We start from the raw sequence: 16,083 nt of genomic DNA, 5'->3' as shown, positions 1-16,083 counted from the left end.
GTTTCTAAGCATCAGTATCTGAACTATACAAAACCACAAGAGAGGTGGATACTGGTTATGAAATTTTGTCACTATCAGACTTGTAAAGGAAAAAAAAAATAGTACCAATATTCTTCACTTTTTTTTCTTTTTTCTTTTTTAAATAAAAGCTATTTTCAGTGTGCATTTACAATACCTGGAATTCAGCTTTAAAAATTTAAAATAGTTTACCTCCCCTTCTTCCCAATGCTAACAACCTATAGTACAGACTAATAGATTAGTTTTAAAGGCGACTGAGTATTAGGACTATAATTAAGACCATTTTAAATATTATTTTTCTTTAAGAAAAGTAAAATCAGACAACTCTAAAGTTGTGCTCTCAAATTAAATAATCGTCATCAACATGCAGCCTTCAGGACTGCAGGCCAGGATATATGCACCTTAAATTACACAGTGATATGAAAAGATGCAAATTATTAGTTATGTCAGTATAACAAGGCAAGGCAAATTTCTTTTTGGTTAAAGCTCCTGCTCCTGTTCTCTGAAAGCCTTCTCAAACTGTCAAAAATTCAGTACAGTATTGCCAACATTTTTCTTCCATCGCTTGCTTTCCACAGCAAGACAAGGAAGCTTGACCGTGTCTAGAGTTACTCAACTCTAGCACTCTGTAACAGAAGCCGGAGCCACCCTCATAACAGATGCACGTGTTAGAAGCTTGAACTGCCAGCACCGGTGTTAGTGAGGTTAACGTTACCCTTTGGTGCCAAGAAAACCAGATTGACGAGCACAAGGAGCTGACTTCCTTTGAAAGACCATCGAGACAATGGTCCCCGAATCCAACCCAGAAGAGGTGTTGCAGTTTGTAGTGAAAATTTCTCCTTGCACAGTATCACTTTTGTAAACAGCTTCAAAGTTCCTGTACAAAATACTGCAATGACAGTGATTAAGACACACCTGAAGTGGTGTGTTCAGAGTTCTTTTCACAGAAAAAAAAGTGGCTAGATGCTGAACGCCCATTTTCAGGTTCCCTTAAGACCACAGTGTCCTTGGGCTCGAGATAGATGGCCGGATACTGCCTTTAGGAGATGGCTTTGACCCAAACCACGACATCTAGGACAGGAAAGCACAACACGCATTATGCTGGGTACACACTTTTAAGAAGCTGAAGACTTAAAAAAACAATACAGCACCTATGTATCTCCCTATCATTTGATGGAAAGAGCTGTTTATAAAACAACACTGCGGACTTCAGATGAAGAAACTGAAAGCAGTTTCACATAACCAAACCTAGAAGGAACAGCATCCTGTTTTCACAAGTGAACGCTACTGGAGTACACTTACATGTATTCTTTAAAGTAATAACAAATCTAGTCATTTAAACAGTACCTTAGTTAATCTAGTATTAAGCTGCTCTCTGAAAAAGATGGCAAAGGGTACGTAGACCAAATGTGTTCAACCTATCAAATCAGCAGAAATAAATGCAGGGCACATTGAAGAAACTGAGGCAGCACTCATTTATGAACATCCACTAATAATGACACAGCCAGGGACATACAGCAGATCTCATTTCATGCAAGGGGAAAGGAGAAACAGATCTAGGTGTCTAAGCCTAATGTCAACATGACAAAACCAAGAATTCAGTTTCCTCTTAAACGTTTGACTACTCACAGAGCTTTCTAGCTTCCTGTCACAGGCTAATTCCACTGGGCAAAACTGTGCTGTTGCTCCTCTGAAGCACTGGAAAGTTGCTCTGTATTTCCCTTGCTGACACACTATTTCCAACATGTAGCTATGCAATCAGCTAACGTTTTAATAGTAAGTTACACGTATTATGGTACTTAACATTTGGAAAAAGATATTTTTCATGATCTCCTAGCATCAAAGAACATTCATTCCTTTTGCTCAGAATCCAGTTAGAAATTGCAAGTGGAACAGAATCCTTACCTTGTACTCCAAAGTTTCTTTAAGCATATTTTCTTCCTCTTGCGAAAAATTCAGTAACACAGATACAGCTTTAATTAGATGGAATGCCTGAAAGAAACCACAGAGTTTTGCTGCTTATGATGCTCTCAGGCTCCACATTTTGGACTACAGTGCAGCACTGTTTTTTTGCAGTTTTAGTGACAGACTTTTTAGTCACAACTGTGAGCAGCAGAGCAACAGTTTCCCACTATTCCCAATTCCAATAGGCCAGGACAGCTTGTATTTTATTTCTTCTGTTTGTGTTTCCTGGCTTTCTGTTCTTTAATAGTGGTTTGCATATTTGGGGGGGGAAAAGACTAAATGAGGAGCCTAGTTAGTAAGAATAAAGAAGCCTGGCTCCTGTGGCATCCTAGTTTTTTTTAAGCTTTGGTAAGTTGATCGAGCCAGCACATAGGTAAGTAAGAATCATGGTGTTTTAAGCACACACTTAGGTGCACGAACTGCACAGTGCTAGTATTCTAAATGTGTCAATCATGAAGAACTAGTAAAGGAGTCAAGCAGTCAAGAAGCCATGGAGCTGCACTATTATTTCCTTGATCTTATCTACTGTCTGACTTGCAAATAAGAGAAGTGTATTTGTCATGACTTTTACCTGTATTTTTTCCAAAATAATGTAGAGAACAAGAAGGAGCCCCAGTGCACACAGAATTGCACCTCATAAATATCACCTTAATAGCAAGTGGTTTATGTCATCCTTTTTTGTTGCTGCCTTAAATATATAGCCTCTTTACACTAATTGCATGTACTCCATATGCTTTTTAGGAATAGCGCAGAGAATGCCTTATGGCTTCAGATCTTTAACTTCCAGACATAATTACCTCCTACCTTCCATTTAGATCCTAAAAATCTCTACTTCCAAACATACTGCTGCTAGCTAGTTCGTGTTACTGTGCTGAATCAGTCAATTACTTTTTAAGTGCAAAAGTATGAAACTGGCACAGAAGTATCCTTAGCAGGTGCCAGTTTCTAGAGAACAAAAGACTTGAAAGATAAGCATACATTTTTACCTCAGACTCCCGGCAGGACATGAATTTTAGTACAACGTGTTTAAGGTATTCAAAGTTTATCTCCCTTGAGTCATTTAAATCAGAATTGTTTGTGACAGTCACAGAAGTATTAGGCACTTCAGAATTTGTTTTTTCACGTACTTCAGGTACCTCACTGTCAGGCCTTATTTTCTGAAAAGGAAAAGAGACATCGTGGTACATTGTGGACTGTGTCAGTTTGGCACTGGGAGAAGATTTGCATCTGAAATATCTAACGCAGAGGGCTTGTACCTACGAGGTGGGTAAAACCTTGGCATCAACAGGACAAGCTTCTCATCCTTCAAGGTATCATAGCAGAGCAGCGTCTTCACCCCTCCCTAGACTCTAGGACAGAAGCTAGTTGCTGTTAGTGTTACGTCTGCATGACACAAACCAGCAGAATTGGCTTCAGCCTAGAAACTGTCATTTGATCATTTTCTTTCACCACTCATCTGCTCTATGCTTTTCGAATGAGGGCTTTCTCCAAACAATTCTCAAGTTCAGAACAAAAATCACATCATTAGAGTATTTTTAAATTGCTTTTAAAATGTTTAAAATAGAACTTTTTCTCAGAGAGAAAAGCTATTGCACGAGGGATTAAAGAAGAGCTTTCCCTGAGGGCTGACCTCACTCCTATGGGAAAACTTCAATGACTGGCAGCTAAGTAGCCATCAAACCTCAGCCAATCGCTCCACAGAAATGTACTGGATGCTGGACACTACCAAACACAGGTCACCTATTGCTATAATTCGACATTGCAATAGCTCGGAGGTGATGGCTACCTGTCACACCATCCATTCAATAAATAATGATCTAGGATGACGTATTTCCTTAAGTTGAGGGTTCACAGAACTGCCTGCAAATGCAAGGAAACTGCAAGCATTCCCAGTAGAAAGAAAAAAAAATACACTGTAGCTAGCAGTCAAGTTTTTGGAACTACTGGTTCGAGTAACTGTCAGCGAGTGCCAGCTGGAGAGAGACTGAGAAACGTAACACTTACCAGTTCTTTTTGGAGGGTTTTTTTCAGTTCTGTCATTCTTTGCTGTAACTGCTTTATCATCTGTCAACAGAGCAAAGGACAGCACTAACATAGCATTCACTGTTAGGACACATTTTGACCCACAGGTATATGTAAAAACCCATGACAAATAAGTGTAAGGAACAGAACAATAATTAAACACAGACAGCTCAAAAGAAGCAACCTGAATGTCTTGTCTTTCTGGCTGCACATGTTCACAGGCATGCAATAGGACACTTGGGTTTTAATGACAGCACAACGGAAATTAATTCAATGAATTCAAACAAAAGGGTTCTGCAGGAAAGATGTGCGTGGTATCATTTGGTGCTTCTTTCCTCCAAAACAGATAAGGAGCAGAACATGCCACAAGAAGAGATTTCCTTTCAACTCTGGCTGCAGTTTTCATTTACTGTTATGATACCCTTATACAATCCAGAGGGGAAAAAATTACTCATAGAATGTTGGATTCAGATTGGATCTCTCATTTGGGGAAGCCTGCTTAGGCCCATCTTTCTAAGGCTGTGGCACAGGTAGCACCAATTATTAGGCTTCCTAGTTAAAATGGGAAAGACTAACAGCTGTTTCTCCTGTTTCAGTTTACCTTGTTTTTCTCAACAATTTGCTGTTCCAGCTCTCTGTTATCCTTCTGAAGTTGAATGACATCTGCAGCTGCTACCTCTCCATTCTGTTCCATCACACGGTTTTCTGGAGGATGTAAATGCTCGTTGTTCAAGGGTCCTGCTGATTCTTCTAGATCTGAAACCTGTAAAAATGTAAATGGTGAACTGCAGAGATATCATGGTATTTGCAGCCCATGATCACTCTTCATGGAGAAAGCTAAACTTTCCTACTTCTGTAGGTGTTTTTTTTTTTTTTCTTGTTTGCTTTTGTGTGTGGGTGGCAGCAGTTTTCTGGTGTCTGTGTGTTGTTTTTTTTTTAAAAGTACAAAGCATTAGTGACAATTGAGTTGGCTACATCATCTCCCAGTGGCCTCTTCAGAGATTTTGGGTCTCTGTCTCATAAAATGTCTTGAGGGGATTGAGTAAGTCAAATAAAATAAGGTGGTAGCCTTCACGAACCACTCACAGATCTGACAGCGAACAGCTTCCTTTAGGAAGACAAAGAGCAACAAATAATGGTGTACCACCAAGGCATGACAGAAGTGGGATCTCTTGCACGACTGCTGATTTTCCCAAAAAGTCAGAAGAGAGAAGCTTTGCAATTGCACTCACATTTTTCTCATGTTCTCTGGCCAACATGCATTCCTGTACCTGCAACTTCAACTCATCTATTTCTTTTCTTGCCGTTTCTTCTTTCTCCACTGCTTGGCTATTACATGCCTCTATATCAGATTGCAACTGGTGCATTTGCAGCAAGACAGCTTCATGATCTGAGGAAGGAGAAATCTGCTTAGTATCAGTCTTCTGAATCAAATGGGATTTTTTTTTAAATTATTTTTCTTAGACAAAGCAAGATACACTGACAGTAAATCCTGACCTTTGAGTTGTGCTCTGTCACGAAGACAGAAGACAATGAAATTTAAGCCACCAATCTCATGTGCATATTTTTGCGGAGGAGTGCTCTAGCTGTTTAAAAGTCAGGGTGATTTTAATACTTAAAAGTATAATTATAAATTATACCCGTTCTAAAAGAACACGGACCTCCACCAGAAGTCTGCAACTTGTGTTCTGACTGTGCAGGAACACGTGGGGCTGAGCTGTGAGCACAAATGGCTAGCCAGTGGAATGGTGCAACAAGAGGCTAAAGTTTTGTTCCCTTTCTAAGCAATGACAACACACAAGAGAAACATAGAGGTGCCTGGAATTGAATGTAGATGACTGCACTTCATCTTTTAGTATAATTGTGGAATATCAGCCTACAATTGCTCTTTAAGAATGTAAATAAAGTATTTCATGCAAGTGCAGTTTTTAAAGTGGTACAACAAAGTAGCGGTTTTTGAACTGCAATTCTTTATTTCATGTGTTTTGCACAATACGTTTGCCTACAAGAAGTACAGCAAGACTGTACTCAGATGAAGCTATCTGGAATACAGTAAGCTCATTTGATCTAACCTTGTCTTAGTTGGTTTAGTTCTTCCTTCTGTTTTAGAAGCACATCAGATTTTTCACCAATAAGTCGGTCTTTTTCCTCTATTAAGGAAGCCAGATGTGAAACCTTCAAAGCAGTCAAACAAACAGAATTCATTAAAGACATGCAACTAGAAGAGGCTACGGAATGATTTCAACATATCTCAGGTTCAGAATTTTGGGGAATGCAGCGAGGGGGGAGGACTGGAGAAGAATTCTATCAGTGGAAGGCAGCGGCTGGTATCTACAACTAGGCAGGGGCTGCATGAGCTCTGTGCTAGGCAATACAGCACCTTGAGAAGTAGTTTGTGCAGCATTAGTGTTACAGATAATACAGTCTGGATGTCTGTGATCTATCCCAAGACTCACAGAAGGCATCACATCCACACTGTCCTCATTTAGAAAGCACTGAAGTCAACGCAGTGCTGGAGCTAAAACCACACTTCCACTTCTAACAAGCTCCGTGTCACAACTGCAGGTTGCCTCATAACCAGCAGGTGGCAGCTGTAAAACAGCCGCTGTGCAAAACCGGATATCACTGTACCCCTTCTACAGCTGGATCGAGCAAGTACATTATCTGCAACTGCTCTAGAAGCATGAAGAAGCTGAAAGATCAAGATCAAACTAAATTCAAACTTGCTCAGCTGACAGTTCCCAGCTTAAGAAAACAGGAGTTCCCATTATCCACTACACCTGCTTTGAACAAATAGAAGAACAAAATAAGACTACCTAGAGTTTCCATTTGGCTACTGGATATAAACTTCTTCCATAAAAGGGAGCATAGGGTTCTAGAACTGCTGTGCTTAAGAGGGACAAAGATGTGATACAAGCACTAAAAGGAACAACAGAATGATTAAAAAAAAAAAAAAAAAAAGCCAGCTAGCCATGTCTCGGGATGACTTGCCCACTGGGACTACGCACCATCCTACAGATTAAAGGGGTCTGAAGTAATCATCTCTATTCTGAGTAAATGTGTTCACTTGCTACCAACTGGTCTTCCCCTCAGTTTTTTTTTATAGTACATGTCACAACCTGCCCTAACTCTTGAGCCTACAAACTTACAAATATCTCCAACTTTGCAGCTAGCAGCATTTTACATTTTCCCACTGGAATAGCTTGCATAAGTTGATAAAGATTCTTGTGCAAGCATTTACATAGTCACCCCAACTTTCACGTTTACTGAGGCAACCCTGGCTGTCTTGCATGCTGAAGATGATTCCAATTAATTAACATAACAATCAGGAACATTACGTCCAAGTCTCATCCAATCTGTTAGAGGTTAGAGCACCTGAACATATTTTAGACTATGGGTATTGACCAACCTGCTGTTGAAATTCCTCTCTCTGTTTTCGTGTTTCTTCCAGTGCTTTGGCAATTTCAGTGCTGACAGTCTCTCTGCTGCTTAATTCCTTCTGCAAAACAAAGGTAATTCAGATGTTACTTAAGACAACTAAAATCGGGTCAGTGTCTCATCTTTAAAACCAAATCCATTAGCAACTACAATTTATCGGTGTTCTAATACACTGTGATTTACATTTATTTCCAGTTGTGCACCATTGTTTTGTTTGACTGTACTACTGACACCTGCACGCGCAGGAGCAGTACAGAACTGATACAAGACCCCAAACATATCCAACACTTAAAAGATCTCTTATTAGCTTGAAGTATCTGTTACAAAGTGGTGGCTCCTTCCTACAACTATCTTTAAATTTAATTGGGCATCTAACAGTAGCTAAAGATAAAACTTTCAACAATCTAAAATTACAGTCAGAAGACTAAGTATAAGCTGTAAATACCTAACCATGTTCCACTTATGCTTATGACTGCTTTTTTTGAATGCTACGAGTGGAATTGATGTGGAACTATTCTGCGTTCATTGCTGCCAACAGGATTTAAAAGCTCTTCATGCCTGACAATATGGGAATGTATTATTTATGCCTGATTTGGGCAGATACAAGCATTCTGTTTCAGGAAAGGATCACCCATTTGTAACACTCCTCAGATGCGTTTCTACTGAGGAACAAAGATGATTTGCAGCTTTAAGTACACAGAACCTAAATGCAATCTGATTCCAAGTGTTAGGAAGGTAACACACCTTGCCAGGAACTGTTTCTCAAACCAAGCACAACATTTAACCAGTATCACTAACCAATTAAGCCCTTACCTTTAGCCTGTTTAGTTCAGATTCTTGATTTTTTAACGAACTCTCATACTTTTCTCTGCTTTCATTAAGATGTTCATTTTCCTTCTCCAACTGGCTCTGTAAAATGAAGACTGCTTAAGTACTAAGCACAAGTATTCCAATGCTTTGTTTAAACAGATCCAGCGAGTTCTCTGTTCATATTTAATATCTCAAAGTATTAGAACATCTATTGGAGTGCTTAGGAGCTCTGAGTAAGCACATTCAGACAACATGAGTATCTACTAGCTTTGTTAAAATAATTGTGAAGACTCAGGTGCCCCCTGAACAGTTTCTGTACTTACTATCTTGTGCTGAGTAGATGTTTTATCAAATTCCCAAGCTGTTTGAAGAGCAGCAATTTGAGACTCCAGCTCAGTAACTTTTTGTTCATATTGATGTTTCTCACTTGATAACTGCTGCTGCAGTTTATTTCTTTCATTTTCTAGATCAGTTTCCTTAAGAAAAATAAATACCACTGAGTAATAAAATGGTATTTTATTAATTGTACTATTCTCTGGTAAGAATTGGACATAATTTCATGTGACATACTCAAACTGAATTAATACCATTTCTTTGGCAGTAGTGCCATGCACTCTCATACAGACATTATTAGTTTAGGAGACAAACAGCAAGAAAACACCAGAGCAACAAATCGAACACAGAGAAAATAGTACCAGTGGAGATGCCGAAAACTGATTTGCAACTGGTCATGAAAATATTATGCAGTGTACTCACCAACTTCTGAATCTTCAGATCTTGCTCACCAGCTGCTTCTTTAATCTTTTTCAACGTTTCTGTTGTGGTCTGCAGTTTTTGTTCCAGTTCTCTATTCTAAAATATAACAATACATTAACTTCCTTATCCATTGGCATCTACATCACTAGAAAAAAACAGTAACATACAGAATGTGGGATGACCCAGTAAACATCAAAACAATGAAACCACATAGTTCAGAGAGAAAGTCTACTTGACACACGCTGCTTTCTTTAAAAACTCAACACCATCCCAGCCCTTCCTCAGCAATGCTTGCACTCCAGCTACTTGTTTCTTTGGGTAGGAAAGATATGCTTGAAAACTCTTAACTTCAGAACCACTAGGCACCTCTCCATCACTGTAGGTGGGGGGATGACCAGAGCCACGGATCAATTAAACTTTCCTTTCAGACTAAATGGGACATATAGCTTCACTTTTGGTCAAGAGCAAAAGTACAGCAAGACGAATAGGTATTGAGTATCAAGAAGATGGAAACAGTGGGAATTTGTATGAAAAAAAATATTTACCTGTGTTTCCAACTGGTTCACAGTATCAGCGTGATGCATTCTGTCTGTTAGTATCTGCTGCCTGGTTTCATCCAGTTTCAGCTCAAGAGCAGCTTTCTGAAGATTATATTGGGTTGAAGAACAGGAGGACAGACAGACAAAGAGATAGGATTTTAATTAAGATTTGTCTTTGCATTGCATTAATAAAACAATACTAAAATGGACCCACATGCAAAAACAAAGTTTCTCACTCCCATCTTCATGCTTTTCAATTCATGATAATAAAAAATGAACAATAAGAAGGGCGCACTGCTCTCCGTAAGGATTAAACGGTAAAACTTTCCAGTTGTTCCACCTTTTGTGGGCATGTTAAAAAGCTCTTCTTTCCCTTCATTCACAGACAATTCAGAAAGACCAATGCAGACATCTGTGCAAAAAGTACATAAACAGGCCCAATGTAGTCATCCACATAAGCCTGTTCAGCGTAGCGTGCCAGTATACACCAGAGGAACAAATGTGCCCGCATTACATCATCATATATTCTTTCCATATGTAGTAAACAATGTATGTTCTAAAAAAATCTCCTTGAGATTGCACTTTTAAGCAGTCTATAAATGTAAAATTACCTCCTTGAGTAGTTCCTGCATATGTTCATCCCCTGAAAGATTTCTTTCTAGCTTCTTTTCCAAAGAGGACACTTTTTCCTGCAGCTGTTCGGTAAGTTTATTTCTCTCAGCAAATTCAAAAGTCATCTGTGGGAACAAGAAATCATTTTTATTTTTTTACTTTTTGTAGCCAAGATTTCATCCAATCCATTGTAGTTTGACATGAACAAATGCCTCTAGGAAAAGTTCTATTTGAAAAAACAATATAATGTTCAAACACTTCATGAACACCACATTTCAGACTAACAGTGCGTTACCAAAGCATACACCTTCACACCAGGCAACAGAAGGTGCATCAGAAAACACTTAACCTTTAGCTTATGTTGTTCATATTCCACCTTCAGAGATTCATGCTCCACTTGTAACATTTCCAGTCTCTTCTCACAACCGGAACCAGCAACTTGAGCCTAAAAGTTTTGAGAAATGACTTGCTTTAAATCTTAGATTTCCAAAACCACAAAACTGATATCAAATATAACTTATGTAAACAGTTAGCTCTTTGAATCAAACCTCACTTATCTGAAACTTACATTTTGCAAGTCTACAGAAAGCTGCTGAATGACAGTTTGTAGTTCTTGTTCTCGTAACTCCAGAGCAGTGATCTTATTTTCTGCATTTGTCTCAGCTGTCCTTAGTTCATCTCTTCACAGAAAGAGGGAAAAAAAGTGACATAGCATTCTAGAAAAGTAACCTTTGGAAGATAATTCTGCTTCTTATGAAAATGGACTAAGCAACGTGAACATTTTCTTGCCTTCAAACCAGCCACTGTCTTGATTATACACTTTCCAAAAAGGTAATGATTAAGTATTCAAACTACACACACAAAAACTGTAACATTCTTACAAAGTCCTAAACAAATACTGCTTCAATTGGCTTGAAAATCAAGATATATAAACTTGGCATTTGCATCCACACTGCCACACTAGAAGCAATTATTCAGTCTGTTCATTGCATATATAAACTCTTCCAAAAAAGACAGACTTGGGCACAAAGTATTAGTATAGGGGAAATTAATACACCCCTCACGAAATACGACATCCATACCTCTGTGCCTCTAGCTCCAAGAACTGCTGCTGCAGCTCCTGAAGATCTTTTCGTAGGCCTGATGACTCATTGCTTGCATCCTGAAGCACTTCCTTAGTGTGGGCTAGCTCTTGAGTGCATGCCTCTAGTTCCTGCTCTGCTTTGCTCAGAGATTCTTCCTTTTTCAAAAGCTGGATACCAGAATGTTATCTTTAACAATATATATGAACTGGTAGTGCTGATAGAGTATTCTCATTTAAACCTGTTTCCCTTATTAAGTTATGAGCTGAATTAAATAACTCCCAGAAAAGTCACTGTTGTAATACTCTACGCAGTACTGTACACACATACCTCCTGATAGGATTTGGACACTGAACAAGACTGTGTATCAGCATTAAGGCTGAAAACAATGCAGTGCTACCACTGAGTAGGTGTTCTAACAGAAATTTTAGCAAAAAGTTATGTTTAAAACAGTCTTACCATGTGTTTAACTTTGGCCATTTCCTGCTGTTGAAAGCCTTCCAGCTCATCAATTTCATCTCTCTTTTGAAAAAGGTTCAAACTCTGCTCCCTCATTTCTCGTAACTGCTTTTCAAGCATTTTTTTTTCCTGATAAACCAACAAAATTAAAAGGAATCTGAGAATATCTGAATGCTAATTTGAAGTCAATATGAGTTTAGTTAAATTCTCTGGGAAAGAAATCTTTTCTTGCATCCCTAAGGTGTTCTGACAGTGCTACATACAGAACTAGAACCTCTTCAAATTCGTGTTGCACTATGCAATGTGGAGCAAATTACTGAACTGCAAAAATCTTTTTTTAAAAATTGTCTTCGTTACAATGTGGTCAATGAAAATGCAACTCACAGCAAATAGTAACCTGTTTAATGTCTTTATAGTCAGAGGTACTTTAAAATAGACTAAGTTAAATGGTGAGAACTACAGCAAAACTGAAATCCCACACTAAAAAAATAGGTTTCTTTCTTTTATGAAACAGATGACCCACTACAAGACCTCAGACTAAATCACTACCTCCTTCTGCATCCCAGCTGCCTCCTCAGTAAGATCGTTCTTCTTGCAACCCATCCTTTTTTTTCCCACATTGAAAATTAATTCCAGAAACATTTCATAAAGCACCGGAGCTGGTAAGTCTCTGGCCCCACCCACTGAACAATGATCAAATATTTAAAAGAGCTGAACAGAGCTGAGCTGTAGAAAGCATGTGGGTGCTGTTTAAAAATACAAAACAAAAGAAAAGCTTAATTACCTTTTCAACTTGACCCAATTTTTCCATCCACTCCTGAACAAGAAAGAAAGAAGAAAAATCAAAACCCAGCTGCAGACTTTAAAGGAGAACAATTATAGTTTAAAAAAAAAAAAAATTTGTACTGATACAAAGTTACTGATACTGATAAGTTGTGGAAATGATTAAAAAAACACAGTAATCATCCCAAAAAAACAGGTAATATTTCAATATATAAAAGCTGTGGAATAATCTATGTTACCTGCATATAAAGGTATTATTCAGAATAAAGCAAAAATGACAACAGGTCTACTGCAGTGGAATCTTACAAGTGTGAACTTAACATTAGAAAGTTCTGTGGGCTCTTATTCAAAACATTAAGAAGACTCAGAAAAACGACAAGCACTGCACCTTTTTTTGTTTGTTTGTTTTTAAACTTTGGCACACTAATGGAACACAATGCAGAACAACTACTTTAATTAATGGTGACACCTGTCTGAAACATCAATGTCACGCACAGCCAGTCAAAACCCAAGCTGTTCAAACTCTGTTACCTGGTCCTTTTTTTCTAAGGCCAAAGCCATTCCCTCAGCCATCTTGGCTCGGTTGGCCTGGTGAGCTTCATTCTGCTCTTGAAACTTCCTCATGGAGGCTATCAACAGAGAATCACCAGCTGTGTTAAAAACCCATCAGCGGCTTCTGAAATTTTTACATCATTTACATCACACTGCTTGCACATCAAACAAGTTCCAGAAATAACAAAGATACAAGTATCGTTTCTCACAGGGTTATAACAAAGCTGTAGGCTTCAAAAAAGTCTCTCCTGCATATTAGCCCCAAATTTGCCAAAAAGAGTGTACTAACAATTTAATTCGTCAGCCAACCCACAGGCACACAGTTTGAAATGTTTAAAACAATCAAAACTGTTTCTTTTCAGCTGTATTTAAATCATAGCAGTTTTCAACTAAAAAGAGAGAGAGAAAAATACGTACAATCCTGATGCTTTTCTAATGCATTCTCAAGCTTCTCTTTTATCTTCTGCAAGTTTCGGATCTGATCAGCATAATCTTGTGTGAGGAGGGAGAAGCACAGACCAGGAATGGACAGACATTAGGGAAAGAAATCAAACAGAAAAAAAAGAAAAAGGGGAAAAAAAAAAAGAAAAAAGGATGAGTGGAAAATGACAATGATTTTCTCAACCAGAAAATCATTCCTGCTGAGGAAAACCTGGGTGAGTGTAACAATGAACACAAGCAACTAATTCTATACTGTCCATAGGGAAAATGACCGGTACAAACAGGAGGGACCTGTCCTCAGCACGCTACTTACACAAAAAAGGGCAGTACCAGAGAATGGCAAACTATCCCCACGTCTGGCTATAAAAAGCCCATCTTCATCTGGCTACAACCTCTCCTTATTTCCCAAGGTCGCCTCTGACCTTTGGGAAGGAGCTGCATAACAGCTCAGCCTAGTCTCTGACCCACTCCACGCGGCAGGAATGGAAACAGTCGTAGAGCAGAGCCCTTACAACGGCTCTACAGATCAAGGTACCATCTTAGAAAGAAAAACAGCCTCAAGACTGTTTTATGCTCAAATCTCTGCTTTTTCTTCATTTCAACTGTGTTACTGTCAACACCAGAAGTCTTAGATACGGAGAGACATGAACCATCACATAAAAATATTAAAATAGAAGTGGGAAACACTAAGGCACAGGGACAGAAGGTACCCCAGCTGTTCCAAAGGAGCACATCAATGCTTCAAGGAATCAGTAGAAGTCATCCATCAATGTTGAAACCAAACATACATTCTAAATAAATTTAAACACTTAAGTTGAAAGGAAATAGTTTCTAATAGGATTTTATACGCATCAAGACACATACCAGACAGCTTGATCTCCAGCTTTCTTATTTGTTCATTTCTTCTGAACAACTGGGATGAAAGATCCTCTCTAGAGCTGCTTCCATCAGAAGCCTTGACAGAAGAACAACACTCGTGTAACTTACAAATACAGACAAAACAATCCTGTCACATACAGACTCTAGGATGATAAACACTGTTCCACCAAGGTGCCAGCGCATTGCAGCACTCATTTAATCCCTTCACACCTGGAATTATACAGACTTCTTAAGCAATGATTTATAACAAAAGACAGCTTGAGCAGAACATGGGAGGTACTACAGTGCTCTGCGTGCAACAATACCAAGCACACGCTCTCAGCAGTTACACAGCGTGCTGGCTAGTCAGGAGGCAAACGCAGGTGCACGGCGAGATCACAGCTAACCTGCATCCAGCTCGCTTCAAGTAATTAGCTTCACAAACAGGCACCTTACCTGTTTGCCCATTTAGCATCTGCTCAGTTTTATAACTGCTTTGCAGTGTTCTGTACTGAGACAGCTTTGTAACTCCTGTATACGTGAGTAAACTAGGATGTGCTGTAGTAAACACACCAACATTTCCTCATTAGTACTTAAGTTGCCTCCAACTAATGACTCATCCCCGTATCGAGGTGCACACCTACAGACACCCGACACGCAGACACCTCGCGGGGCACACTCAGAACTCGCGGCCGCCGAAGCCACAGCCTAAAGGAACCAAACCGCGTTTGCAGGAGGAACCAAACCGCGGCAGGCGCTGAACTCACGAAGTCATCTCCCGAGTCCGCCCCCACGGAGGTTATGGACTCCTTGCTGATGGACCGGGGGATCCGGGCGGCCCCCCCCGCCCTGGGGGCCACGGCCGCCTCCTCCGCGATCTTCTTCTTCAGCTTCGCGAACATCGCTCCTCGCTCCCCGCGGGTGCCGCAGCGGCCGGGCGCTCCCCACAGCCGCCGGTAACGCTCCGAGCTCCGCGCTCCGCCTCCCGGTGCCGGGCTTCAGCTCCGAGCTCCGTCCTCGCGGCGTGTCACGGAGCCTCCCGGCCCAGGGGAGCCCCGCGGCCCGGCAGCGCCTGCAGGGTACGGCCGGGGGGGGTCAGGGTCCCCCCGGGGCCGCGCGGGAGGCCCCAACCCGGCCCCGGCCCGGCCCCGCCGCCCCCGCCCCGCTCCCAGGCAGCCGCGGGCCCGCGGACACCGATCAGCCCCCGACCAGCCCCGCGGCCCGGCCCCGCCGCCTGCCTCCCCGGGCCCCTGCACGCGGCTCCCCGGCCTCCCAGCCCCCGGTTCCCGTCGCCCCGGCCCCGGCCTCGCCTCTCCTCGCCCGCCACCGCCGGGACCCCGCGGCCGCCGCCGCTCCCCTGGCGACGCCGACCCGGAAGCGCCGCGCGGGCCGGAAGCGCCGAGGGACGCTGCGCACGCGCCGTGGGCGGGCCCCGGCTCCGGCCCCCAGCAGGGCCCGGCCCAGCCCCGGCCTCCTCTCGGCCTCCCCTCAGCCCCGGTCCCGGCCCCGGCCCCGATCCCCCCCGAGCGCTCCCCGCCGCTTCCTGCCCGGCCCTGCCCGCAGCCCCGCCCGGCTCCTCCCTTGGGCAGCAGGCTGCCGTCACGCAGCGCTTCGGCGAGTTACAGAGCCCTGGCACAGAACGGCTGTTTGCTCCAAAAGAAAGTTTATTTATAGATCTTTGTACTTTTAAAGTAAAATAATCTGCTTTGTTACCAAAATACGATACACAGGCACACGGCTGTAAAACA

The 16,083-nt window shown here is 41.3% G+C and overlaps 1 protein-coding gene across 2 annotated transcripts; it reads right to left on the bottom strand.

Annotated features, from left to right (window-relative positions):
* Window positions 1–291: 291 nt before the first annotated feature.
* On the bottom strand, window positions 292–15,737 carry GOLGA1 (golgin A1). Of its 2 annotated transcripts, none has more exons than XM_082775984.1 (23): window positions 15,646–15,737; window positions 15,103–15,407; window positions 14,342–14,432; window positions 13,454–13,528; window positions 13,016–13,113; window positions 12,486–12,518; window positions 11,702–11,830; window positions 11,243–11,412; window positions 10,729–10,840; window positions 10,510–10,605; window positions 10,160–10,285; window positions 9,555–9,650; window positions 9,010–9,105; window positions 8,577–8,729; window positions 8,257–8,352; window positions 7,415–7,504; window positions 6,078–6,180; window positions 5,238–5,395; window positions 4,607–4,768; window positions 3,988–4,047; window positions 2,970–3,140; window positions 1,924–2,010; window positions 292–1,089 (listed from the first exon to the last, which is right to left on the bottom strand). In XM_082775984.1, the coding sequence occupies exons 2-23, from the start codon at window positions 15,235–15,237 to the stop codon at window positions 1,009–1,011; spliced, it is 2,418 nt and encodes an 805-aa protein (XP_082632110.1). In that variant the 5' UTR covers window positions 15,238–15,407; window positions 15,646–15,737; the 3' UTR covers window positions 292–1,008. The 2 variants fall into 2 exon arrangements, with proteins under 2 accessions (XP_082632110.1, XP_082632111.1); XM_082775985.1 differs by having other exon boundaries at window positions 5,277–5,395.
* Between the last annotated feature and the right edge of the window lie 346 nt (window positions 15,738–16,083).

This window comes from Aythya marila (assembly GCF_965140915.1).
Source record: "Aythya marila genome assembly, chromosome: 19".
Lineage (NCBI taxonomy): Eukaryota > Metazoa > Chordata > Aves > Anseriformes > Anatidae > Aythya > Aythya marila.
This window is presented reverse-complemented; position numbering and strand designations above follow the sequence as displayed.